Raw genomic sequence first — 26,851 nt, 5'->3', positions numbered from 1 at the left:
TGCACACCATCAGTCACACCACTCAAGACAAAATGTTCCCACCCAGCATATAACACAGACTAAACCTGAACACTGGCAGGTTTTCAAAATATGTGGGTTCTGTAGGAACCAGCATTCAAAATGTCCAGGGATGGGAGGATACACTTCTTTCTATATCCAGGAATTAACAGAAGCTGCATTATGTAAGAAAATGTGAATCAATCTGCAAAATCAAAGGTGCATTACTACAAACTCATAAGACCACACCATTAATCACACCATTCCAGCTGTCATGGTCTTTTCTTTTCTCCTATAACCCAAACAAAACCTGGACATTGGCAGATTTTCAGAATGCTTGAGTTCTGGAGTATCCAGAATTCAGGATGACTAAGTCTGGGAGGTTATACTGTACTGTTCATCCAAGAATTAATTTTAGTGAAAATGTGCAAGGAAATGTGAATCAACCCACAAAATCAAAGGTGCATTACTGCCAATTCATAAAAATCTCCCTTATTTTTGGAACAATGACCAACCAGTAACACCAGAGGCTCAATTCATACATTTGTAATGGAATCAGTTGGTCCACGAGTCTTATAACCTAACCATAAAACACCTCCATCCTGTGAAATTATTCTAATTTTCATTCAAAAGGCATGTCATGGTAATTTTTAGCTATGGTATTAGATGAAAACAAAGAAAAAGGGGGGGAAAATTAAACAAATCCTGACAGACTATCTAAAAATATATTTGCAGGTGATGCTTTCCTTGCGAAATGCTTGAACATATCTATCATTCAAAGATGTTGCATTGTCGTACTCCAATATCATGTCAATCAAATATACAACATCATGTCAGTAACTATATCATCAGCCTGGCCTTAAATAGTGGCAATAACTTTTTTCATACCGACTAACCCTTCCTGCCTAAGTAAAGGCAACATCTGTAACAGAATACAATACTTAATCTTTGGGGAAATAACCTCACTTAACTCCTTCTGTTCCTAGATCATGGAAGAAATTATAAAGAAAGGAAGAATTCGCAGGGACCCTCCGCCCCCCAACCCCTCTTTGTTGCCTGCTATGGCATGCAGGAGAATTGTGGAATACAAATTCATAACAAGCTAATTAAATAATGCATGGACTCCCATGGTGTACAGTGGCGTATCTAGGGTATGGCAGGTAGGACATGTGCCTTGGGGGCCACTTGAAGAGGGGTGCCACTTAACAGGTTTGTTTTTGACATATGCTACCCGGCTGACATTCTTAATGGTTTGGTTTTGTGAGATAAAAAAGAAACTCGCCTACTTTTCAACTATGGTAATATTTTGCTACTACCAGTTGCATTACAGCTTCTGCATTACAATTTTGATCAAATAATTCTTTAACTTTAAGTCTTTAAGAGTTTATATAAATTCAAGTTTGGCCTAACTCTTCAAAACTTACTACTTCTATTATCATATTATGATGGTTATACGAATAAAACCAACACAACTGCTGATACATACACATACTCTGCCATACACAGCCATATGCAAAGTTTCAGGCAAGACTGGCCTCTGTATGCTTGTGGTCATCGCACAAATGAAAAGTCACCTTTGATGAGGTTCTGGGAGCGTTGAAGAATGTGTGGAAGGCAAGAACGTTATCTCAGAGAGCAAAAATGGGTATGTTTGAAGGAATAGTGGTTCCAACAATGTTATATGGTTGCGAGGCATGGGCTATAGATAAGGTTGTGCGGAGGAGGATGGATGTGTTGGAAATGAGATGTTTAAGGACAATAAGTGGTTTGATCGAGTAAGTAATGAAAAGGTAAGAGAGATGTGTGGTAATAAAAAGAGTGTGGTTGAGAGAGCAGAAGAGGGTGTTTTGAAATGGTTTGGTCAAATGGAGAGAATGAGTGAGGAAAGATTGACAAAGAGGATATGTGTCATAGGTGGAGGGAACGAGGAGAAGTGGGAGACCAAATTGGATGTGGAAGGATGGAGTGAAAAAGATTTTGAGCAATCAGAGCCTGAACATACAGGAGGGTGAAAGGCATGCAAGGAATGGAGTGAAGTGGAACGATGTGGTATACTGTGGTCAACGTGCTGACAGTGGATTGAACCAGGGCATGTGAAGCATCTGGGGTAAACCATGGAAAGTTTTGTGGGGCCTGGATGTGGAAAGTGCATTACACATGACAGCTAGACTCTGAGTAAGAACACATGTGGCCTTTGTTATCTTTTCCTAGCACTATCTCGTGTGTGCACGGGGAGGGAGGTGTCATTTCATGTGTGGTGGGGTGGCGACGGGAATGGATGGAGGCAGCAAGTATGAATATGTAATTGTGTATATATATGTATATATCTGTGTATGTATATGTATATATACATTGAAATGTATAGGTATGTATATATACGTGTGTTAGCGAGTATGTATATACATGTGTATGTGGGTGGGTTGGGCCATTCTTTCATCTGTTTCCTTGCACTACCTCACTAAGGTGGGAGACAGTGACAAAGTATGATAATAATAATAAAAAATATTTTCATATACATCCACTGTATGTACATTCTTATTCAAGCCTGGGGAGCAATTTCAGTGCTTGCCATATATGCTATTTCCCCTAGATACGCCCCTGATGGTTTATCACTTTGCGTTCCTGATCATAGCACATTCAATGGTTGTCCCTGGTCGACCACACAGGTTGGAATCCTGGTTACGGCAGTCGGTCCACAGTCCACCCAGCTGTTCATCCAACCCTAAGGGTTGGTCATTAAAATGGGTATCTGGCTAAGACTAGAGAGAGAGCAGAAGAGGGTGTTGAAACAGTTTGGACATTTGGGGAAAATGAGTGAGGAAAGACTGACAAAGAGAATATACATGTGTTAGCCAGTCCAAAGATTTACGACAACAGATTGAATCAACCTACACACACCATAAAAAATGTCTCAGCACCAACACCTGGTTGAAAAATTGAACCAAGACAAAATGCTTCATAGAACATGTGTGCAAGGTTAGATTATATCACAAAAATAAAAACATAACAGTATTTTCTTGTAAAGTACGTGGGGGACGTGATAGCTCGGTTAGAACATTTAGTGAACTGACCTGGCAATACCACAGGGTAAAGTATGACACCCAGTGCATTCTTGCTCCTCAGCTCTCCACTTATAAATATAGTTACTCTACCATTTGTTTCTAAGTCCAGAAATATACATGATAAAGTAACTTACCAGTCAAAATAAAAAAATGTAAAAGCTTCATGATACATGTACTCATACACACATACCATAAGCATCGTGAAGTCTGGAAGGTGACCAGTCATCCCAAACACGGTAGTTTTGAGGTATCGCTCATGGCCAGCCAAATCAATGAAAGTGATTACTTTGCTTGATGCTTCACAGATCTTTACCCAATCCAAGTGGCCATGATCAGGTTTGTTTACTACCATTCCTGTAAATATTTTTTCTTTGAGTTATAAATACAAAATCTAACATACTAAAGTAACCTTATGATCAAAATATCTGTACAAACAACCATGACTGACCTAACATATTAAAGTAACCATATAATCAAAACAGCAGTACAATCAAACATGAACATACTAGTTCATCATATCTTTATAAGGTTTCATTGTTCAAAATAACATCATTAATACATAAAAACATACTGAGGAAAATTATTTGCAAATTTCAGTAAATCTCTTTTTTTGCACTAAAGACTGTCTGTTTCATTAGAAATAGGTGTCATGGCATAATCTCGCCAGTAAAAGATGCTTATTACCCTCATCTGAATATTAATCCAAGCTCATAGCCAACTGCACCAGAAAACAGTCCACAGTGCCAAAATATACAGAAATGAAACTGGGTTTGCATGAACCAAATAACATATATAATGCTAAATGTGGAGACAGATTTTCCAATCCTTGGATGGTGAGTAAGAGAAACCATGATGAAAAATGAAAATGACAAAATACAAACAGCAAAGGTGACTGGGTCCCTTTGTGACCATTTGTTATAAAAGAAGAGAACAGAAATGTAGAGCTTACGGGGAACAGAATAGAAAGGCAAACGGATGATATAAGGAGAAACATTTTTTTATTTATTTTACTTTGTTGCTGTCTCCCACGTTAGCGAGGTTGCGCAAGGAAACAGACGAAAGAATGGCCCAACCCATAAACATATACATGTATATACATACACGTCCACACACGCAAATATACATACCTATACATCTCAACATATACATATATATACTCACACAGACATATACATATATACACATCTACATAATTCATACTGTCTGCCTTTATTTAAACATTCTCATCGCCACCCCGCCACACATGAAATAACAACCCCTTCCCCCGCATGTGAGGAAGGTAGCGCTAGGAAAAGACAACAAAGGCCACATTCATTCACACTCAGTCTCTAGCTATCATGTATAATGCACAGAAACCACAGCTCCCTTTCACATCCAGGCCCCACAGAACTTTCCATGGTTTACCCCAGACGCTTTACATGCCCTGGTTCAATCCATTGACAGCACGTCGACCCCAGTATACCACATCATTTCAATTCAGTCTATTCCTTGCACGCCTTTCACCCTCCAGTATGTTCAGGCCCCGATCACTCAAAATCTTTTTCACTCTATCCTTCCACCTCCAATTTGGTCTCCCACTTCTCCTCATTCCAAACTGCAGTCCCATAAAAGGGGTCCTGTGGCCGCATAACACACTACTTTTATCTATGCACTGCTTACTTGGCTTGAAGTCATCAGAGGTTGCTACATCCATGTCTTTTTTCTCCTCATTTACAATATTTAGCTCAACAATGTTAATGCTGTTGCTATTCTTTTTATTCTTAACAGCCAATGTGTAACACTGCACTTATCAATATGAAAAACTCATTTGCCACATACAAGCCTAATCCATAAATCAATTTATGTCAGCTTGCAGCTGCAGACAATCAAATTCTGTTGTAGCTTACTTCCCAACTTAGAAAAAAAGTCAGTGAATTTTGTTATCTTACATTCTAATACATTATCAATGTCATTAACATATTTGAGAAACAGGACTGGTAGCAAAACAGATTCCCCTGACACACCACGTGTTATAGACCTGACCTTTAATCACAACACTAATAAGAACTTAACATTACTATCTATGGAATGTGACAAACTTTGCTAGTACCATTTAATATGAGAATTCATCAAAAGCTTCTGGAAATTCTAGATAATTGAAATCAACTGTTTTACTTTCATCACACATGTTCTTTATATGATGAATGAAACCAAGAATAAGCTAAAAAGCAGAGAAAAAGGTAGCTTGGAAAAAACTGTCTTTGATTTGGTATTTTGAGAATAAAAAGGTAAAGGGAGAACAATCAGAAAAGCATATTCTTTTCTTTCTTTCATACCTTTTTATAATTTCCCACCTTTGCAAGGTAACAACAGAAACAGAAAACAGCATGAGGAAAAATCACCTGGATCCGCTGTTTCCTTCTATGAAAGTACGATACAGGAGGGAAGGATTTTTAGAATTCCACTTCTACCCCTCTTAGTCACCTAAAACAGGCAGGAGATACTTGAGTAAGGCAAAAGGACAGAGCAAGAAAGTCTGTAGTTCAGAGGGTTGGCAACATGGAGAAATTTTTGGAATTTTCTAAGCACTTAGAGAAATGAAGACTGCTAGGTTTCACCCTGTTGGATTGTGGGAAACACTCTAATTGATAAAGACACAGATATAGGGGAGAAATGACTAAAGTGAGAGGTAAATCTGTTAATTGGCACTAGCAAAGTGTGGCTTCCAATTTCAATGATGGCAGGAAAAGGTAGCCAGTACAATCACCACTAGAGTCCTAACACCATCAGCCATACAACCCAGATCATGGTGTTAATTATAGTTGGCTGGGACCTATAAGATCTCTATATACCAATAAAACATACCTTTCAGTTTTAATAAAGGCAGGAGAAGGTCATCTATAAAAGTACATCTAGAGTTCCACCATCACAGCCCATACATGTATAACTGAAGTCCTTAAAGGGTTAAAAGCATGACAGTGGGGTTGCCAAGGTAAACAGGAGTTACCAAAGGGCCAATATACACTTATCCAAGTAAAGTAAAATGACTTCCATCATAATATGCAAGCTACAACGACCACATCTCATATTCTATCACTCAAATCTTATGTTTCACTTACAATTTATGATGTAAAAACTGCATTTGAAATGCAGCAGATCAATCAACAGATCATATCTAAGATGCTGGAGGAAGTAATGTAAATGAGATTGGCCTTGAAACAGCATGTGGGACATCCTAAAATTTACTGCATCAAATGCTTCCTTTCCTCCACCACCACCATCAAAAATAGGCCACATACTAAGTTATCCCTGGAGCTTGGGGAAAAGAATACTTCCCATGTATTCCTTGCATGACGTAGAAGGGAACTAAAAGGGGTGGGGCAGGAGGCTGGAAATCCTCCCCTTCGGTATTCACTTTTCCTAAAGAGGAAACAGAGAAAGGGGGCCAAGTGAGGATTTTTCCCTCTGAGGCTCAGTCCTTTGTTCTTGAAACTACCTCGCTAAAGAGGGAAATGGCAAATGTGTATGAAACTAAGTTGATCAAGGTCTGTCTTTGAATTATTTATATTCATCAAGTTATGTTTTATGCTCTTTGTACAGAAAAAGTATAAACTACAAACCTTTAAACAGGATGGTTTGTATATGCAGTGAGAAGAAAATACACAAATCTGCATTACAGCCCCCTGCCCCTTCACCATCACCTAAGGTGAGTTTGTTACTACTGTATTTCCATGATGTATAGGCAGTATTATAAAAAAGTATTTTTCCTATAATGCCTAAAACAGGCTAAAAATGCCTCCATCATGGCCATCTTGGGTGAAAGAAAGAAAGTTAGAGAAAAAGAAAGCAGAAATTAATCATGGCTCTAAAAGAAAATGAGTAAAAAAGAAAATAGAAATTAACCCTACAGGTTTTTGTAGACATAACTCTTGAAGGAAAGATGGTTATAGGGATAGGAAAACACAAAAGATGGAAAATAATTCAACAACGTAGCTGTTCAAGGAAAGAAGGCACCACAATAATCAACCCTCCAGATGTTCCACAAAGAATCTGTTTTTATTTCTTTTTTTCATTATATCATGTTGTTTTGAGTTGCATAAATATAATTTTGAAGGTTATTTTCCAAAAATTCAGCTTCATTATCTTATTTCTCCAGGGTGCATTGGTGAAAGGGGTGGGAGTACCCATTGGCAAATGGAATGCAGTGAAAAGAAAAATGATCACCAATTCAAAGTATAAATGAGACATAATATTTGACAAGAATGTAGACATTAACAAATAAAGACCTACAGAACTGAGAATTAAATCTGAGAGAACAATTCTAAAAAAAAAAAAACCTCACCTTTGCTATCAAAGCCAAGAATATCATTTCCAACAGAAGATGTTCTTCCTGTCTCCATCTCGTGCTTGTGACGAAAAAGTTTCATACGAGCTGTTCCACGGCCATTGTCTAGTTCACCATGTGTCAGGACCCCCAACAGGGTGGACTTCCCTGCATCTACATTCCCAACAACTGCCACCCTGGAAGATTAGTAAATAAGTAAAACTAAAGTACTGCTCCTCTTTTGATGACTAAAAACATTCTTATTATATTAATTCATTATACTTTATCATTCTTACATGATAAAATATTCAGCCTGCCCAGAATGTAAATGAAAAAGACAAATTCAAGGCTGAGACCATCAGCCAAAACCCTTTGGCAACTGCATAAACAAAGGACTCCTTAATACACAACCATTGTGATATTTTGCACTATGGGGACCAAAAAACTGCACAAATCTCAGTAGTGTGAATTTCAGTTCATTGCTTCTCAATATCAATACAGGGCTAGGAACCAAAAGCCCCTAATAACAAATTCAAGGATGCTCTTAATGTTTCATTAAACATTAAAATAAAATCACAAAGAAATCTTAAATATACATATATAAAATGTACATTCACTCAAGAAAGAATAACAATTTCTTTTATATTCAGAAAAACAGGGAGAAAAATTAGTAGCAGAGTGGGAATTGCCATCTATCACACAAATGCTCACCACCATCAAAACATTCAACTCATAATAGGTGAATGATACAGTAAACTACATTTCTCATATACTTCTACACCATTCTTTTCGGTAAGAAGAGTTTTAAAATAAAGAAGTACGGTATTAAAAAATCTTTTTCAAGAATCTGCTTTTTGAAAGGTACTTTTATCTTTTATTTTGATTAAGTAATGAAAGGGTAAGAGATATGTATGGTGGTAAAAAGAGTGTGGTTGAGAGAGCAGAAGAGAGTGTTTTGAAATAGTTTGGTCACATGGAGGGAATGAGTGAGGAAAGATTGACCAAGAGGATATATGTGTCAGAGGTGGAGGGAACGAGGAGAAGTGGGAGACCAAACTGGAGGTGGAAAGATGGAGTGAAAAAGATTCTCAGTGATCAGGGCCTGAACATACTGGAGGGTGAAGGGCGTGCAAGGAATAGAGTGAACTGTAACAATGTGGTATACCGGAGTCAACGTACTGTCAATGGATTGAACCAGGGCCATGTGAAGTGTCTGGGGTAAACCATGGAAAGTTTCGTGGGGCCTGGATGTGGAAAGGGAGCTGTGATTTCAGGCATTATTGCATGACAGCTAGAGACTGAGTGTGAATGAATGGGGCCTTTGTTGTCTTTTCCTAGTGCTACCTCGCACACATGAGGGGGGAGGGGGATGGTATTCCACGTGTGGCGAGGTGGCGATGGGAATGAATAAAGGCAGACAGTGTGAATTGTGTGCATGGGTATATATGTATGTGTCTGTGTGTGTATATATATGTGTACATTGAGATGTATAGGTATGTATATTTGCGTGTGCGGACGTGTATGTATATACATTGTGTATGGGGGTGGGTTGGGCCATTTCTTTCGTCTGTTTCCTTGCGCTACCTCGCAAACGCAGGAGACAGCGACAAAGCAAAATAAATATAAAAAAATAATGATGATGTCTATGTTGATTCTGCTGAGACCATCACCTCTCAAGGCTCTGAAACCATTCTGTACAAGAAACATACCAGTGAATATAAAATTCTTTAATATCACTGCTGTGCATGTCAGTTACTAAATCTTGTTTCTCATGTATGAAGACAGAGTCCAGTAATTCCTACAATAATATATGAGATATCTTTTGCCAAATGTTACACAACATAGAACATACTTGGCTAGTCTGCAGCAGCAGAAACTGTTGAAGAGGAGTGAATGCCACAAATGATTTGCCCAAACAAGCAAGAAGAAATTAAACCTCCATGTGGCAGAGGTGGCCAGATGTCCCTCCCAGGGTTCAAATCCTACCCCTGGCATAAACACCTTTGGACTTCCATCAATACATTTGTCACACTTCTGAGGACATGATAGATTAAAGTCCATGGCACCCCCAACAAGCTGAGGTTTGGGTGGAAAACCAGTGACAGTCTTAACCTCACTGAGACTAATGGGGGGGGCCAGATGCCCTTCTCGGGATTTGAATCCAACCCATAGTGTGTATACATATATTACAACAACAGAGCTGCAACAGATTAATATCCATGTCACCCACAATGAGTTGAGGTAAGGGCACAGAAAGAACATTGGGAAACTTGTGCCTGTGTCATTTAGCCTCCATGTGGACTAAGTATCCAAACACCCCTCCCATGGTTCAAATCCAACCCATTGTATATATATGATGTATGATGGCTCTGTGGCTGATCAATCTGTTTATGGTGAAGGTGATTGGGGAGGTATATGAAAACATCACTAGAGGAAGGTCCACAGTTAGTTCATGGTAGGGAAGCATGGTATCTAAATCAATTACTGTTTGCAAATGTCACAACTCTGATGGGAGATTCCAGATATAAACTCCAAAGACTGGTGACAAGTTTGGGACTGTGCAAGAAAGGAGAAAACTAAGAATAAATGTGAACAAAAGTTCATTAAGAAGGTGTGGTTAGAGGGTAAGATAGAGTGATTTGAACTTGAATTTGAATGGAGAGGACCTGAAGGAACTAGAGTGCTACAGGAACCTGGAAGTGGACATGGCAGCTGATGAAACCATAAAGGCCAAAATGAGTCGAAGGTTAGGGAATGGGGTTAAGGACCTGGGTGCACTGAGGAGTGCATGGAAGGAAAGGTCAATGTCTGTTAGGACAAAAATGGGCATGCATTAATGTAATTACCTCTTAGTATGTATCTTGCATATTCTCCATTATCATACAACTCCTAAATTCATGTGTGCTGTCTGCATTGTTGTCCTAATGGTGTTGTATGGCCATTACTTTATGGCCTTGAATGCAAAAGAATGGAAAAAGATGAAACCTAGAAAAATGTGTGGTGTGAAGTGGGATGACCACATAAAATATGGTAGTGTAACAGGGAGGTGTGGCAGTAAGTTCAGTCTGACTGAGATGTGGGCAAAGACTAACTGACTAAGGAGATCTACATGTCAGAAGTGGAGGCAACAAGAGGAAGGGGGTGACTAAAGAGATAAATTCATGTGTGCTGTCTGCATTGTTGTCCTAATGGTGTTGTATGGCCATTACTCTTTGGTCCTGAATGCATAAGAATGGAAAAAGATGAAACCTAGAAAATATGGTGTGTAAAGTGGGATGACCACATAAAAAATGGCAGTGTAACAAGGTGTGGCAGTGATGACCACATAAAAAATGGCAGTGTAACAGGGTGTGGCAGTAAGTTCAGTCTGACTGAGAGGTGGGCAAAGACTAACTGACTAAGGGGATCTACATGTCAAAAGTGGAGGCAACAAGAGGAAGGGGGAGACTAAGGAGATAAAAAGATGGAGTGAAATAGGCTGTGATGTATCATGGCCTGAACACTTTAGAGAGTTAGAGATGTGTTATACAACAGAATGAAGAAAGAGTGTAAAGACAGAGATGAAAAAGGAAAAAAGTATATGGTCCAAGTCAGGTAAGAATATATAGTCAGATCTGTTCGCTAAGTTGTGAGATAAAAAGTAAAATCAGAAATTATGACAGATAATGAAGAATAATTCTGGGCATTACCTTAAGATGCCTAGCTAAATCAGTGGTACTGTATAACCCTGTGCAGGTGCTGTCTACAACCTAATACAGTATACATAAATTTTTCTGTATTTCGTTATTCTCCCTAAAGACCCTCGATAAACAACATTAAGGGTTTGAAATAAGGAATATATGGGTGGGTTATGATACACAGTGGTGGCAGGAATTACGATAACAACACTAGAGTTCTATTGTTAACAAACCATTAATGATCGGCCATTTTTCAATGATGAGATTTTTCTACTAAATGCAAGAGCAACATTTACTGGTAAGTACCCAAAATCAATAAGCCCTCAATATGCTCTAAGACTGCAACTAGGTATGTGTTGCCTGCAGTACAGCTCAGTTATTAGGAGTAACATCTGAATGGGTGGAAATATTGTCTGCAAAACATCAAAGCCACTGAGATAAATTTCATGGCCAAAATTGGAATCCTCATCAAGTTATGAGCCAGATAACAGTCCAGTTTTAATCTATTTATATAGGGCCTAACACAAGCAAAATCCACACTAGAGTTATCAATGTACCTGTCAATACTTTAGATTCTGCAAAACAATTCCATGAAGCTTAATTATCAGATTTATAGTTTTCAAGTTATGACCAAGGTTAAGTTAGTTTAAGGTGTGACTCCCATAAATGGTTTGACAGAAGGTATGAGATGATGAAAAAAGTGATCTTAAAAGTTTGCCAAGCCATGTAGGTGACATAAAAAGGATAGGAATTCTGGAAGCCACATTATTTTGATTAAACTGGAGAAAAGAATGTGTTGTGCCCAAATGAATGAGGCTACTCCTTAAAAAAATCACCCTCCTGCATGTTCAGGCCCCGATCACACAAAATCTTTTTCACTCCATCTTTCCACCTCCAATTTGGTCTCCCTCTTCTCCTTGTTCCCTCCACCTCCGACACATATATCCTCTTGGTCAATCTTTCCTCACTCATCCTCTCCATGTGCCCAAACCACTTCAAAACACCCTCTTCTGCTCTCTCAACCACGCTCTTTTTATTTCCACACATCTCTCTTACCCTTACGTTACTCACTCGATCAAACCACCTCACACCACACATTGTCCTCAAACATCTCATTTCCAGCACATCCATCCTCCTGCGCACAACTCTATCCATAGCCCACGCCTCGCAACCATACAACATTGTTGGAACCACTATTCCTTCAAACATACCCATTTTTGCTTTCCGAGATAATGTTCTCGACTTCCACACATTTTTCTAGGCCCCCAGGATTTTCGCCCCCTCCCCCACCCTATGATCCACTTCCGCTTCCATGGTTCCATCCGCTGCCAGATCCACTCCCAGATATCTAAAACACTTCACTTCCTCCAGTTTTTCTCCATTCAAACTCACCTCCCAATTGACTTGACCCTCAACCCTACTGTACCTAATAACCTTGCTCTTATTCACATTTAGCGCTGTATCATCAGCGAACAACAACTGACTCACTTCCCAAGCTCTCTCATCCCCAACAGACTTCATACTTGCCCCTCTTTCCAAAACTCTTGCATTTACCTCCCTAACAACCACATCCATAAACAAATTAAACAACCATGGAGACATCACACACCCCTGCCGCAAACCTACATTCACTGAGAACCAATCACTTTCCTCTCTTCCTACACGTACACATGCCTTACATCCTCGATAAAAACTTTTCACTGCTTCTAACAACTTTCCTCCCACACCATATATTCTTAATACCTTCCACAGAGCATCTCTATCAACTCTATCATATGCCTTCTCCAGATCCATAAATGCTACATACAAATCCATTTGCTTTTCTAAGTATTTCTCACATACATTCTTCAAAGCAAACACCTGATCCACACATCCTCTACCACTTCTGAAACCACACTGCTCTTCCCCAATCTGATAATTTACATTAACTACTGGTTAGAGCTATCAGCTTACTAAAAACACCCACTCTAAATTACATCATACTAAACTTGAAAGTTATTCCAGTAAATACTACTCCTGATACATGCATGCCAACTTATAATTAATCTTACCTAACTTCCATAAAATCTTCAGGATCTGCTATTTTCCTGACCAGAAACTGACCCTGGGTACCAGTCTTGGATTTCTTCTCTCTAAGTAAAACACAATCTGCTTCAAGGGTATCAGCTAGAGACTTCAGAGTGGCAACTGATGCATCATATTCATCCTCTGGCAATCCGCATACAGAATCATCTGAAGAGGCAAGTTCGAGAAATAAAAAAATTTCTTGATCACTAAATACAGAGTGCATCTAAAAGAAATTATATCTAAAACACAGTAATATAAGTAAAACAAAACCATTAGCAAAGCTTAACCCAACACTGCAAAGCAAGCCTGTCTGAATCCCATCATCAAAGTCAAACAACTACTACAATCTGCTTTAAGTGTACATAATGAACACACCAATAAGGAGTAAGCCTGAAGATATTCATTTCCATTACAGGCTAAATTTTTTTCATACTTGACTGCCATTTCCCGAATTAGCGAGGTAGTGCCAGCAACAAACAGGCCACATCTACTCACATCCATCCTCTTGCTGTCATGTGTAATGCACCAAAACCACAGCTGCTTATCCACACCCAGGCCTCAGAAACCTTTCCACAGTTTACCCAGGACACTTCACATGCCCTGGTTAAGTCCAATGTTAGCAAGTCCATCCCAGTATACCACATCATTCCAATTCACTATCCCATTTACGCTTTTCACCCCCCTGCAAACGTGAAGTATAAAAGAGAGGACAGAAAGCAGTAGTGGGTCAGAAAGAAGGAAAAATGAGAAGGATTCAGCACTGAGTATAATAAGTATGATAACAGGAAACACAAAGGAAAATATGTATAAACTTCAACCAAGACTCACTTTCCAGCAGATTCAACCTAAAACTTCTTTGTTGTCAACTCAACTGTCATCTATAAACCTCATATCATTTTTTTTAAGTACTTTCTATCAAATTTTTTCTTTAGCAACTCTAATGTTACATTTTCTTCAGCTTTCCTAAACTGTATCCAGGTATTTCATTATCACATACATATCTAAATAACAAAATATACATATACTAACATTCACCTATACCAATAGTTATCTAATAAATTACTCATGTATTACCAAGACCCAAGCTATCTATTTATTAGCAAACAATTATCTTTGTACTGAACAAATGATGAAGATATAACCAACAAAGTAAATGGTGCTGCTCTGAGCTCAAACCCTCTAAACTATGCATCAAGCAACAATGTGTATGTTAATCCAGCATCTGAATAATTACTCTAAAGCACTAAAATGTCCATGAACCTGTCATCCCCTAGCATATTTCTAAGTCTTATTCAACATCACTGAGAAGCAATAAGATCAGCTGCTGTAACTGATCTTCAACATTCTATATGCAAAAAGATTCACAAGTAACCTCAAAAGAGTCCTTGTAAACCTTAAGGTAAAGATATTGGGAAGGTCATCTCTAAAATGGACCACTCAGTAAATTAACAGCTGGAGAAAATCCAGCCTAAAAACACAGTGACTACATAAAAGGAGAGTAACATTAAGACTAAGCAAATCTTACTATTTTACTTATATTTTCAATAAATCTAATTCTACAAAGCTTGAGGTGTAGAATAACACAATTATGTGTAGGTGCCCTGTGGTGAAAAACTTATGAATGTATCTTCCAGCAGATGACAGCTGTGCTTGTAACATCATCTGTAAGAAAACTTAGCAGGAACAAGATTTTAGGATACTAGGCACATGGCATCCTAAACATAAACACAACCCAAAAAGCATAACCATCACCTTCATATAACCAGCGAAATAACCAAATCTAAATCAGATTTCTGAAGCTACTCTTCTGCAGCCTCTGAAAATGAACAAGTGAAAGAAATGAAGAAAATTCCAGTGTCAAACATGGTTGGTTGGCTGTACATAAGGAGCTACCTCAACCTATAGCCTATGTAGGTTTCCCTTAATCTGAATGACTATCAAAAATATGTCAAGGATAATCAGGCCTGAAAAGGATCTAAAAACTAAGATGACCACTGTAAAAGGAAACCTAAATGACTGGCACTATCACAGCTAAAACATGTTCATTACCAATACCTGGCTACACTGGTAATAACACCTAGACATCTCTATCTCAGGATTCCTTGTGTTGGGTTTACTTAATATCATTGATGTCTACACCAGTCAGACCCAACAATAAAACTAGGATAAGAATTAATGAACTGAACTCATACCAAATTTAATCAGCAAGCTACACAAATACTAAAGAGTAAACTTCAAGACATTCATACATATGCATCCATGTGTGATTTGGCTCCTCTTTTAAGTCAAAGTAAAGAATGTTGAAAAAATTATCTCCTCCAAATTGATCTAAATACAGAATGTTGAAAAAATTATCTCCTCCAAATAGATCTAAATCCAGATTGATCTAGGAGAGAAAGTGACTGGAATCTAAGGTCAGAGATCTACCCATGTATTACATCTGAATGATCAGTTCAGCTACACCTTGAAACTATAAGATGACAATAAACAAACTTTGCAATTTCATTGTATTAAACATTCAATGTAATTTTGCTTCATTATGAATTAGAAACTAAGTTTTGGGACATATGGGCAGGATATGCAGACAAGGGTGATGCTGTGTAATTCTGGACACAGTCTACAGGAGCAGCACTCAAATCTTATGCAGTCACACAAATAAATATGTTTCATAAAACTCATTAAATCAAACTTAAAACTAAAACTACATATACTATCATGCACTAACCAGCGCCAACTCCAACTTCATATAAAGTCTCCCCATTTCCATTGCAGATCTTCTCCTGAATATCTAATCGAAGCTGGTCAAATACATCATCATCTGGACTGATCAGCATTTTCTGTGGGTACAAAATCAATTGAAAAATGCACTTGAGGAATAACAAAAAATTCGCTTAAAGGAGATTTTTGCCAATTACAATCACATAAAGCCTGTATGCTCAGGGTCCCAGGGCAGTGTTCCACTACGATCATTATTCTTAATCATTCATATTTTCAATGCAGAGAAAAAGACACTACCCTTATTTGCACATAACCAGTCTCTAGCTGTTATGTGTAACATAATGAAACCATACTGAAGCCAGAGTCCACCATACACAGACTTCTCTTTATACATCTTATGCCCTTCATTAGCCTGACCACAACAATGCACTCACACATCACATCACTCCAATTCTTTCTATCCAAAGCATGCCCTTCATCCTCCTAATTGCCAGGGCCCAAATACTACTAGAGTCTCCTTTACTCCATCCTTTCACTCCTCCTCCACTTCTGACACAAAGATACTCTGTCAGTCTCTCTCTACACATACCTTTTCCATGAAACTAAACCATACTTACAACACAACCACATCTTCTGTTGAAGTCATTTCTCACATGATCAACCCATTTCATTCCAATTTTCATCATCAGGTATTTCATATCTAGCACATGCATCACTATCTTTTTTCCTTTGCATTCCATGCAACACTATCATGACAACTATTCCTTCAAACACACAAATCCTTTCCCTTATGGACACTGACCTTTCCTTATATTTTCCTCTTGAGCCACCCAGGACCAAGATCACATTCCCCTGTGGCTCATTTCAGTCCCCGTAATGTCCATTCCTAGGTTCCCACAGTACTCCAATTCCTCCAGGTCCTCCCTATTTACCTCATACTCAGAAAGTCCTGTTTCACCTTACCTTTGTTCGTATCAATAATCAACTTTCTTATTTTCCACACTCTTAAACAATCAAAAGCCTCTAAAGTTTCTCTCTGGAGCCTACCACCAGTGTCCTCTCATCCTTTCAAAGAACCTCTTTTAACTCCCATGTATCCTATATCCAACATACTGTAAAGCCATTCCTTGCTCCAAGACCCTTATATCTGCCTCCCTTAGAATCCCATCCATAAAAAAACAAAAGTTATGGTGACATCATAATTCCTTGATAAAGACCTACTTACACAACAAATTACTCATCCTCCTCCCTTCCTACTCTCAAGAATGCCCTTTGCATCAGTAAAAATACCCCAATGTATTTACTAACTTTCAATTTACCTAACACACCATGTTCCATAAACCATCAATGTCATCCCTATTACATGTTTTGCAGATCCACATTACTTTCTTTCTAAATGTATTTCTCACACATTCTTCAGAGGAAACACCAGGTCCTACCTCTATCTCTCTAGGAACCACATTGTTCCCCCCTAAACAGGTGTCCAACGGGTTTAAAAGTCCTTCTTCATACAGTAAAAATTGTTAATTACAGTCTTAAACTGTGTATAAATGTATCACAAACCTTCAACATGACAAAGTTTTCCCTCGGTAGTTCCTGCCGTGGGCTATCCAGCTGACTTTCCTTTCCTGGTGACATTGGTGCGGATGCATCATGTTTCTTGTTCTCTGCCATCTTGAAATATCTTGTCCTTATTAGATTCAAGATTTCACTTTTTCACACAGCTTATCAAATATTACTTTGTACTGCAATGGAGTCCGTTGCAAGGGAGGGTAGCCCACTTAAGGATAAACACCAGGGATATAATCAGTATGAAAGACACTCCACTCATTAGCTGTTCATATACATGCTAATAATGGTAATGGTGGTAATATTGTTCTTAAAATGCCTTGAATAATCACTAACATATGCCAAGGAAGAAACACCAAACTGCTCGATCTGAAAGGAAAAGAAATCTTTTCTTTATGCGTATCTGTCATAGTAGTAAATACAGAAAAATCTCCAGTCTGAATTTCTAAAGACCCTACAGGGTTCAAATTTCAAATGACTTTGGATTATACATACTGATCTTTCCAGTGGACTCATGCTTTTTACATGTTACTAATACGGGAGTCCCAACATATAACATCCAACCAATGAACATACATACCAACATGCTACAAAAAACAATGTTACTTCCCAGTCCAGCATACAATCAATTACTCATACTCACAAACCACAGAACAGCAACTTTTGCTTAATATGATATTCTATTAACTATAATTACTCCAGAATACATTATCGTAACACACTACTAGTCACATATAGTTATCTATTCTAATTTTATGCATTTCTTTATACTATCCGACTTATGAACAGATCAACTAACAAACAGGGCTCAGGAACCTAACCCATTCATAACCTGGGGACCCCTTGTATATAGTATATGTATATAATACTATAAAAAAAAATCTATAAAGTATTCATCTACAGTATTGCCTAAAACTCTTTCTTTGTCTCCATTTCTAAAACATGTAATGTAGACTAATGTACATGAAGATGACCATGAAGTTGGGGATTAAACAATTGTGGCATGCCATTATAATGGTAGAAGGGTAAAAATAAAGAAATAACTGACAAGTAAGGAGCACTACAAACTTGACTTCAAAATTTAGAAAATTTCATACAGTTTAGGCAGGAATCTGAAATACACAAACATCTAAATTTCTGACATTCAGACTGGATATCTTCCACTTAAATCATTCTCAAAAAGAAAAACATACAGTCTGATGTATGAGCAACATCACACAAACTGGAAATGTACACTAACAATAGGTTTCAACCTAATTCATTTGTTCATAATTACTGGCAGTACTAGTAACAAATAACATTATCCTGAAAATTAAATACTGAGGATATATATCAAAACAGCATTCAAAGCAATAACTACCTCATACTGGGAAACATTTAATGCCTCAGTTATGGTACAGAGAGGGGGGGATATTTGGCTTATGTTGTGTAAAAATGTTACACTTTGGTAAAAAAAAAAAGTTCGACTATCAATCTGAACAAGAATTTCATCAAAGATCATATCAGCAATGCAGTTTAATTGATGATATAACAATGATGCCATGAAGTGACTGCCTGTAACATCACTAAGGGAGGATTGATTTTGTTGATATGTAGTGCACAAACAATAATGAACACATTTAACCCTCAGCAACAGAAGTTTTTTGAAAAAACTTTCAAGTGATGAAAGTTCTTCAACAAGTCCACTCATCAGTAGACTGCAAAACATTCTAAAATGTTTATAAAACTGTTTATCAATCAATCATCATTTCCTCCACTTCCAATATTCATCAGCAATGCTACCAGCTAGGTTATGATCACCCCTAATAGGGAAATGACTATTCAATTACAAGTAATCAAATACCCTTCGTCTTGATTAATGCTATCAGGTGCTTTAAGATATCAAATATCATAAACATATTTTCAGTAAAAACTGATCAGTGGGTCTATAATAAACTTGTATCTGTACAACAGACAATTTGAGAATTTGACTATCTATCTATATTTCTGATGCGTGTTCCCACCTGGAATTCCCTTAAGGGGGTGGCTATGCCAGAAGTTTCTATAACTAGTGAAATCCAGTGCTGCTTCTTAGCCTTTTGTGCCTCACCCTTAATAGGCCACTAACTGAGGGCATCTCTAGTGCAGTGTTTGTGGATGATCTTCCTGAATGTTCCTGCTGACTACTTCTTCCTAATGCTCCTGCCTAATTTGACTAACAATAGTAACTGAACTTACTATCTAAATAACTCAAAATTCACCCACTTCTCTGAGATACAATGATTTCTTACATACCATTCTTGTTTTGGGTTATTCACTACTCTCCAAGTGAGTCCATAATCTTCCCTCCCCTCCTTATTGCCGAAAGTTCACAGTTTGCCTACCCTTGATCAGATCCTGGATACATGCCTGATTGAATTCCCAAAAGGTGAAATCATATTTGGGACTGGGTTTTCTACAAGGTGAAGGCAGGATCAGGAGTCTATATTTCTTATCTGTTCTGTAAATTTTCTTTTCAACCTTAACAAGTACATATTAAAAAGAGTTTAAGAGTTCACTTGTTACTAAAAGAGAATCTTTTACATACAGTTAAAGTCCTCTGCATGTCCTTTCAGTCCTGTCATGTCTACATAGGTTGTTATTTGGAATCCAGACCTCAATATTCATATGACCTTTAATGTATATTTCGGTATAGGCTGCAAACACTACATTTGACTCAGTCAGAGATACACTTATAAAAGAGATTTTGTTTGTCTTGTATGACTTGAGCCCGTACGTGGGCATATACGAAGCATGTTCCATGTCTTATTTCTGAATTGTTTTGAAGGCTTAATATTCTGTGCTCTGTTGAACCTGGCAGAGTTTTCAGAACCTTTTTCATTCTGTAGAGGGAAGCAAGTGTCATCTCTTTCTCTGGTAGTTCTCCCTAGCCTATGTTTGACCTTGTCTAAGTCGTAAAAAATAAAAAAAGACACATATGGCATATATTGTGATCATTTCTAAGTAGAACTGTGGGTAGTGAAACATGCGAATCTCCCCAAAATGACATTTTTATCTTAAACAAGTCCAGACATTATATTCTTTTTACGTGTTGAAATTTTCATTTTCCCTAATATGATGCACAAATCCTGCCAAACATGTGAAATCTTGCATCTACAGACTGTAGACATTATGTGATTTCCATGTTCATTCACTATTTTGCTATTCCCACCTCTGTCCAGTGCTGGGTCAATGTCTATGGTACATTCAATATTCATATCCACTGGAACATTCCTAATTTCTGTATCTGCATTTGTCATGGTAGATTTAAGTGTATTTTCCATTAGTTGTACAGCATGAGCATTAACAGTAAAATTTTCTACACTGGGTATCGAAGAATTTCAAAAAGTATTTTCACAAGTCTGAGATGAATGAATTGGACATCCACAGAAGATAGTCTTCTCAACACATGTAATGGAACCCAAAATCAAAATTCATATTCAGAAAAAAAGGAAATCAGGTGTTGTACCCTTTAAAGTAGGAGAAATGTATGACGGAAATCAGGTGTTGTACCCTTTAAAGTGGGAGAAATGTAAGAAAATGACCCAAAGGAGATATGTACGATGTTAGCTGAAAAACACAAACTAGTTTTCAGCTCAAAATGAAACAAGAAATTAAATAATAAACAGTTTAATCATCATGATGAAAAATAACTCATGGATAACGAGATATCAGGTGTTGATAGAATAAGAGAGACTGATAAACTCAGAAAAAATGCAGCTCCCAGACCAGATGGTATTCCGGCCATATTCTTCAAGAAGGCGAGTCCAGGATAACACCTAAGCAGTATAGAATAATTAGTTTGACTCCAAATGTAATAAAAGTCTTTGAAAAAGATAAATGAGCACATATCAGAGCATCTGATCAAGAACTACATAAATGAAGGCCAACATAGATTCATACCAGGGAAAAGCATACAAACTCAATTGTTAGGCCATCACAATGATATACAGTACAGTATATGAAAATTTTATACAAGGAAAGAAAACTGATACAGTTTTTTCTTGATTTTACAAAGGCAGTTGAAAGTGAACCACAGAATTTTAATGGAGAAAGTAGCTAACCATAACATTTAGGGAAAGTAGGAAGATGGATTAAAGAGTTTTTGATTAATAGAAAGGCCAAAGTAGAAGCAAACAGAACTACATTACATGAGTATGTCCTATTTGGGTTATCATAAAGAGCGGAGTTAGCCTTCATTCCCTTTGTATTAATGATGTCAAAAATCAAGAGAAGAAAAAAAAAGAGTAAGGAGTTTTGCTGACACAAGAGTAGGCAAAATGACTGTACCAGCTGATCAACTACAGACATTAAATACAAATTGGCAGAAGTAAACCTAATGGAATAAAAATAATAATAATTTGGGAAAATAAATTATGGAATGAGTAAGAATTCTTCAGTGACACCATGTGGAGGCCTTAAAGAGAATGTGATAGGAAGTGAGATTAATGTAAAAGAAGTGGGTGTCACCATGAGAATCTAGTTTTCAGGGAACATATTGCAAAGACCTCACAATCAAGCCAAGTAATGAGTAGTACAATTTTGAGAACATTCACTACAAGAGACAGAAAAATATTGAAGAAAATGTTAACTGTATACATAAGAAACAAAGTTGAATACAGCTATGTAGTATGTTCATCCTAAAAATGAAAAGAAATAAACAAATTAGAAAGAATTCAAATGCAAACCCTGAGCAAAATCAGGGAAATGTAACATGAATTACCATGAAAGTCTCATAGAGCTTGACCTATATAGCCTACAGAGAACTGAAAGATACATGATAATCTATGCATGACACCAAAGTAATTTAAAGGTTAAATAGAAAAACATTTTGAGCCTGAAAGCATCTCAACAAGGAAGAGAGAAAGTTACCATATCTACAAGAATAACATGGAAAATACCAAAATTCAAAGTCTAATGATGCAAAAAATATATGAAAAACCAGCGATGGAGCTAGAATGAATATCCAACTTGTACAGAACTACAGAAGCATTTAAATGAAAACTTAACATGAGGTTAAAATCAGTTCCAGATTTACCCAGAACAGATAATGAAGTAATGCAGGAGGCAGCAGAGAAGACTATCATTCATCAAGCAAGAAATAAGGTGAACAATACATGCATTCTCTCTCTCTCTCTCTCTCTCTCTCTCTCTCTCTCTCTCTCTCTCTCTACAGTGTTCCTGTGTTATTTCCCTACAGGCATTCAACAAACTACTGGTATACCATCACTGTCCTTTCAGAAAGTCAAATTATCTCCCCCTACTGCTATGAATGTTCAACAGCCTAAATTGTCAAGGTTATTTCAGAATGTCATCTCCTGAACTTCTATTCAAAACAATTACCAGTCTTGTCTCTTTCTAGATGATTATCTAACTATTTAACCTTCTAGTGTGTTATATCTCTCCCCACCTAATACCAGTATGTCTAATTTCCCTCCTATACCTTGCAATCTTTTAGTAGTCATTTAGTAGTCTTCCTCTTTGCTATGTTATTTCCTTTACACCCCCATCTCTCTCTCTCTCTCTCTCTCTCTCTCTCTCTCTCTCTCTCTCTCTCTCTCTCTCTCTCTCTCTCTTCTACCATTTCTTCCCTCACCTCAGCCCAGGTGTTGGTGGAGAGAGGGTAAGAATTGCTAACAGTCTTACAATTCTATGTTATCCTTTCTCTGTTTGAAATTACAACTTTACCTTGGGCTGGTACTGTCTGTCTGTTTGCATTTTTGTGGTTTGACAGTTTTATCAGTTCAAGAAATAAAACAACCTTACCCTAACATTATCTGAGGTGATCATCACAGGTATAACAATTCTACATGTAAAACAATCTCCAATATGATCTGGCCATAAGTCAATATCAATGTGACAATACTTACATCATCAATCATGAAAATTTACTATGATGTAATCTCAACCATATACAGCAAATGTAAATATGTAATTCAAGGACACCTGCTAATGAAAGTACTGTGCCCTTGGGCTGTAGGAGTCTTTAGAAAGGTCCAGGGTAACATCAGGATTCTTTCACAGAAGTCAGTCCTGGTGTAATTATAACTAAATAAATAAAAGGAAACCAAAGTAACTCATAAAAGTAGAACAGCACATAAATCGACTCCTAGCAAACGGAAGAAATTATTTAAAAGGGTGCTGATGATATATAAGGGCATTAAATAATCCTAAAATAACAAATGATCTGACATGGGAGGGATTTGGAGACCAGGGAAAATGTGGCGTAAAGTAAGCTTAACACTTGAATAAACCAACAGGACTCATAAAATATAATTTTAGCCATGCCAATTTATAAGGTACTTTATGGAATTGCATGAAAGTGGTATCACTACATTGTTCATCGTTGGTAAAAAAGATTTAGGGATGCACCATACAAGGGTAAATGAAACACAGAAATCAACAGAACAGATGAAAATCTCACCTAAATTCCACTAGCAGCCAAGTCTTATTTTGTGGTTAAAATTTAGCAGATACACCTATGACTACATCATACGAACTGGCAAAAAAAAAATAAACAGATGGCACTGCCACTGGTGGCTTCACCAGCCAGTCTCAATACAAGCAGTCATTCCATGCAGTCACCAGCATCAGACCACATAAATATTAGTTTATTTCAGATATAAGTCTCAAATGCTAGGAAATGTTCGGTGAGGTTTTCATAGTTTCTGTTGATTTCCATGAATGTTACACATACATTTACATGAATTAACAATCTTTCCCCTGATCTTAATGGCTCCAAGAACTTTCTCTTATCACAGAATATAAAATTGTTCCAAATCACACTGAGCCAGACTAAATCACTTCTTATACATGAAAGAAATGTGTTGATATGAGTTATAAGAAGATATGTACATAAAAAGAGTGGCTGAGCTAAACATATACAGTACAAAATTTTATCAAAATAGCTACATAAACCTCACAGTATCCCGCTGCAGTTAAAATGTGCAATATTTTCCTTATTTTTTGAAGATTACATTAATACAGTATCTGGTCTTTATATACAACTGGTGGGAGGTTTGGGTCTTGCAAGCACTTGCTGCCACACAAATCAATCCCAGCAAAAGTACCTGCTTCCAGCATACATTCTTCACCATGTAGCAGCAGGAAGACAACAAAAAAGTTGGTACATTTTGAATGTGATATAAAAAATGTAGAGTATATCTCTGCTCCTAAACACAACTAGGTTGAACTTTCATAATGTCAAGTTTTAAAAAGCATCATTACTGTTTTGGACATCCAGCGAATTTCGTTAGATTGCAGTAAGTTAAATTTGGTTGAAATTATTTTACCAATAGAATTTGGTATCTTAGGAACAATTCTGACCTTCATTTCTAACGCAAACAGGAGATCGTTCGAAAAGGTAATTTTACCATGATAGTTACACCTACATTAACCTCAATTTTTCCCTGCTCTTCATAGCCCTCCTCACTCTCACTTAGGATAATGACACACACACACACACACACATACACATACACACATCATAAAGTTTCTAAGTCTTCAACACTTATACACACTCACCCATGACCCCTAGAGTGTAGCACGAAAAGGTAAATCTCATTAAGAGTGACATCGCCTGGCAGATATATCCTTGCCGCTCTTCCCCGGTGTGAGCTCCCACTAGCCTTCACGCACAAAGACAGTCTCTACCCACCTTGTAGCGAGATCCAGGATATGCATCACACTCTGTTCAAGATGTAATGTGGACGAAGTAATCTTTCTATGGTGTGAGATGGTGCAATAATTCGGAGCTCCTGCTTCACCTGCCTGCCAAGCTTCTACTCTCACTCCACCACAAACAACAATATTGTCAGCACCTTCCCCACTTTGATTTCACGTAATCTATCACTTCAATAGTAAATCGAGCACAATCCGTCGTATATTGCGCCACCTGATATAAAGTCTTGATGACAGAAGTTCAGGATAGCGTAATTTGTGTCAAATATGTCCTCAGCCCCGCCAGGAGACACCAATGTTGTGTATAAGCTGGCCAACATAGGGAACCAACCCCGCAAATGGAGAGTTTAGATATATCTACGTTTACCTTTAAGGAAAAGTCTAAAAACCTTTACAGTTTATTTTTCACTGAATTCTATATGCTTCACCAAGCATGCTCCTGAAGATACTGTGCGAGGAAACAAAGATAAGATAAAGGCAAAAATAATGCACATATGTGATTTCATTATCATTTTTTGATATCATAAGACTGTTGCCAAGATAAGAGTAGCTGAAGCAATTTTTCGTTATGTCAGTAACTTTTAATTAACATAAATGCATCTGAAAAAAAAGTATTTAAGCACAACAGAGCGTGTTCCCTATGTTGTTGACGGCATTTAAGTGCCAGCTGCATCAGCTCTTGTGATACCGCGACTTTATAAATCTGAACAAGAATTCATAATTTATATATATACTGTTACCCTCCCAGTTTACGTTACATAAACATAATTTTGTCATAATTACATCAGATGATATCAGATTTTTCAACCGAAGACCAATGGCGTTTCAGCATCCCATACTTACCAAAATGCACTGGTCTCGGCATTTCAGACAAAACTTTACTCAATTCATTTTTTAGACAAAATATTAATCTTAATCCATTAGCCTTAGAAATCCATGGATTCATAATGTTCTAATGTAAACTTTATCAAGATATGCAATGGCTTAAGTTGACAAAGGTGCAGGAATCACAAGAGATGTCACATGTATATAGAAGACTCAGATTTCCATGAAGGTACAGTATTAACAGAAAGGAAACAAGGGTACAGAACTCTCAAAAACTCACTGAAAAGAGTGAAAGATTCAGAGAAGTGATTACGAGGTTACTTGACACATGAGAAATGAACACCAGCTTGTAGAAAGTGCCAAGGATGGAGAACTCGTATAAAATGTCACAATGTCCGCAAGACCCGCATGGAAGCGGCATCAGGAGTGCAGGACTCACCGATTTGGGTGAAGGACTCGGAAGGGGCTAAAACGATCCATGTTATATGTGACCACAAGAGTGCAGAACTCAAAAAGGTAGACCAGGATTGGAGAGCTTATGTACGTGATCACGCATGCACATTTCAAGTGGCCACAAAGTTAAGGAAGTGAGGTAAGTGATCACAAAGATACAGGGCCGAGAAAAGTCACCTTAGGGATGCCGGACTCGCATTCCTGTCAACAGGGTCGCCGGACGAAGATGGCTTTGACAGAAAAGTACTGAGTTTCAGAAGTATCCTTTAGAATGCAAAGCTTGCGGAAAAGTGGTGAAGGGTACAAGATTCATAAGAAAATTTATGGCGAGGATTTGATGACATTATGGAGCGCTGTTTTAACGGCGCAGAAGGTGACTGGTAGGATGGGTACCATAGGCGTCGCAGGAATGTACCTCTGGCGATGAATTCCACTTATCAATTACTGTATTTGGGAAACTGAATTTCTTAACATTCCCTCTC

At 37.6% G+C, this 26,851-nt stretch overlaps 1 protein-coding gene across 1 annotated transcript in view; it reads right to left on the bottom strand.

The window, feature by feature from the left end:
• GTPBP1 (GTP-binding protein 1) overlaps window positions 1–25,431 on the bottom strand; it is an 81,017-nt gene extending 55,586 nt beyond the window's left edge. Inside the window, exons 1-6 of the mRNA XM_071683267.1 lie at window positions 25,069–25,431; window positions 17,388–17,762; window positions 15,832–15,943; window positions 13,091–13,271; window positions 7,381–7,559; window positions 3,250–3,413 (exon numbers count right to left, since the gene is read on the bottom strand). Of these exons, the coding sequence (XP_071539368.1) occupies window positions 3,250–3,413; window positions 7,381–7,559; window positions 13,091–13,271; window positions 15,832–15,943; window positions 17,388–17,498 (747 nt within the window). The 5' untranslated portion in view covers window positions 17,499–17,762; window positions 25,069–25,431. The remainder of the gene's footprint in view (window positions 1–3,249; window positions 3,414–7,380; window positions 7,560–13,090; window positions 13,272–15,831; window positions 15,944–17,387; window positions 17,763–25,068) is intronic.
• Window positions 25,432–26,851: the final 1,420 nt, after the last annotated feature.

This window comes from Panulirus ornatus, chromosome 3 (assembly GCF_036320965.1).
Source record: "Panulirus ornatus isolate Po-2019 chromosome 3, ASM3632096v1, whole genome shotgun sequence".
Taxonomy (NCBI): domain Eukaryota; kingdom Metazoa; phylum Arthropoda; class Malacostraca; order Decapoda; family Palinuridae; genus Panulirus; species Panulirus ornatus.
This window is presented reverse-complemented; position numbering and strand designations above follow the sequence as displayed.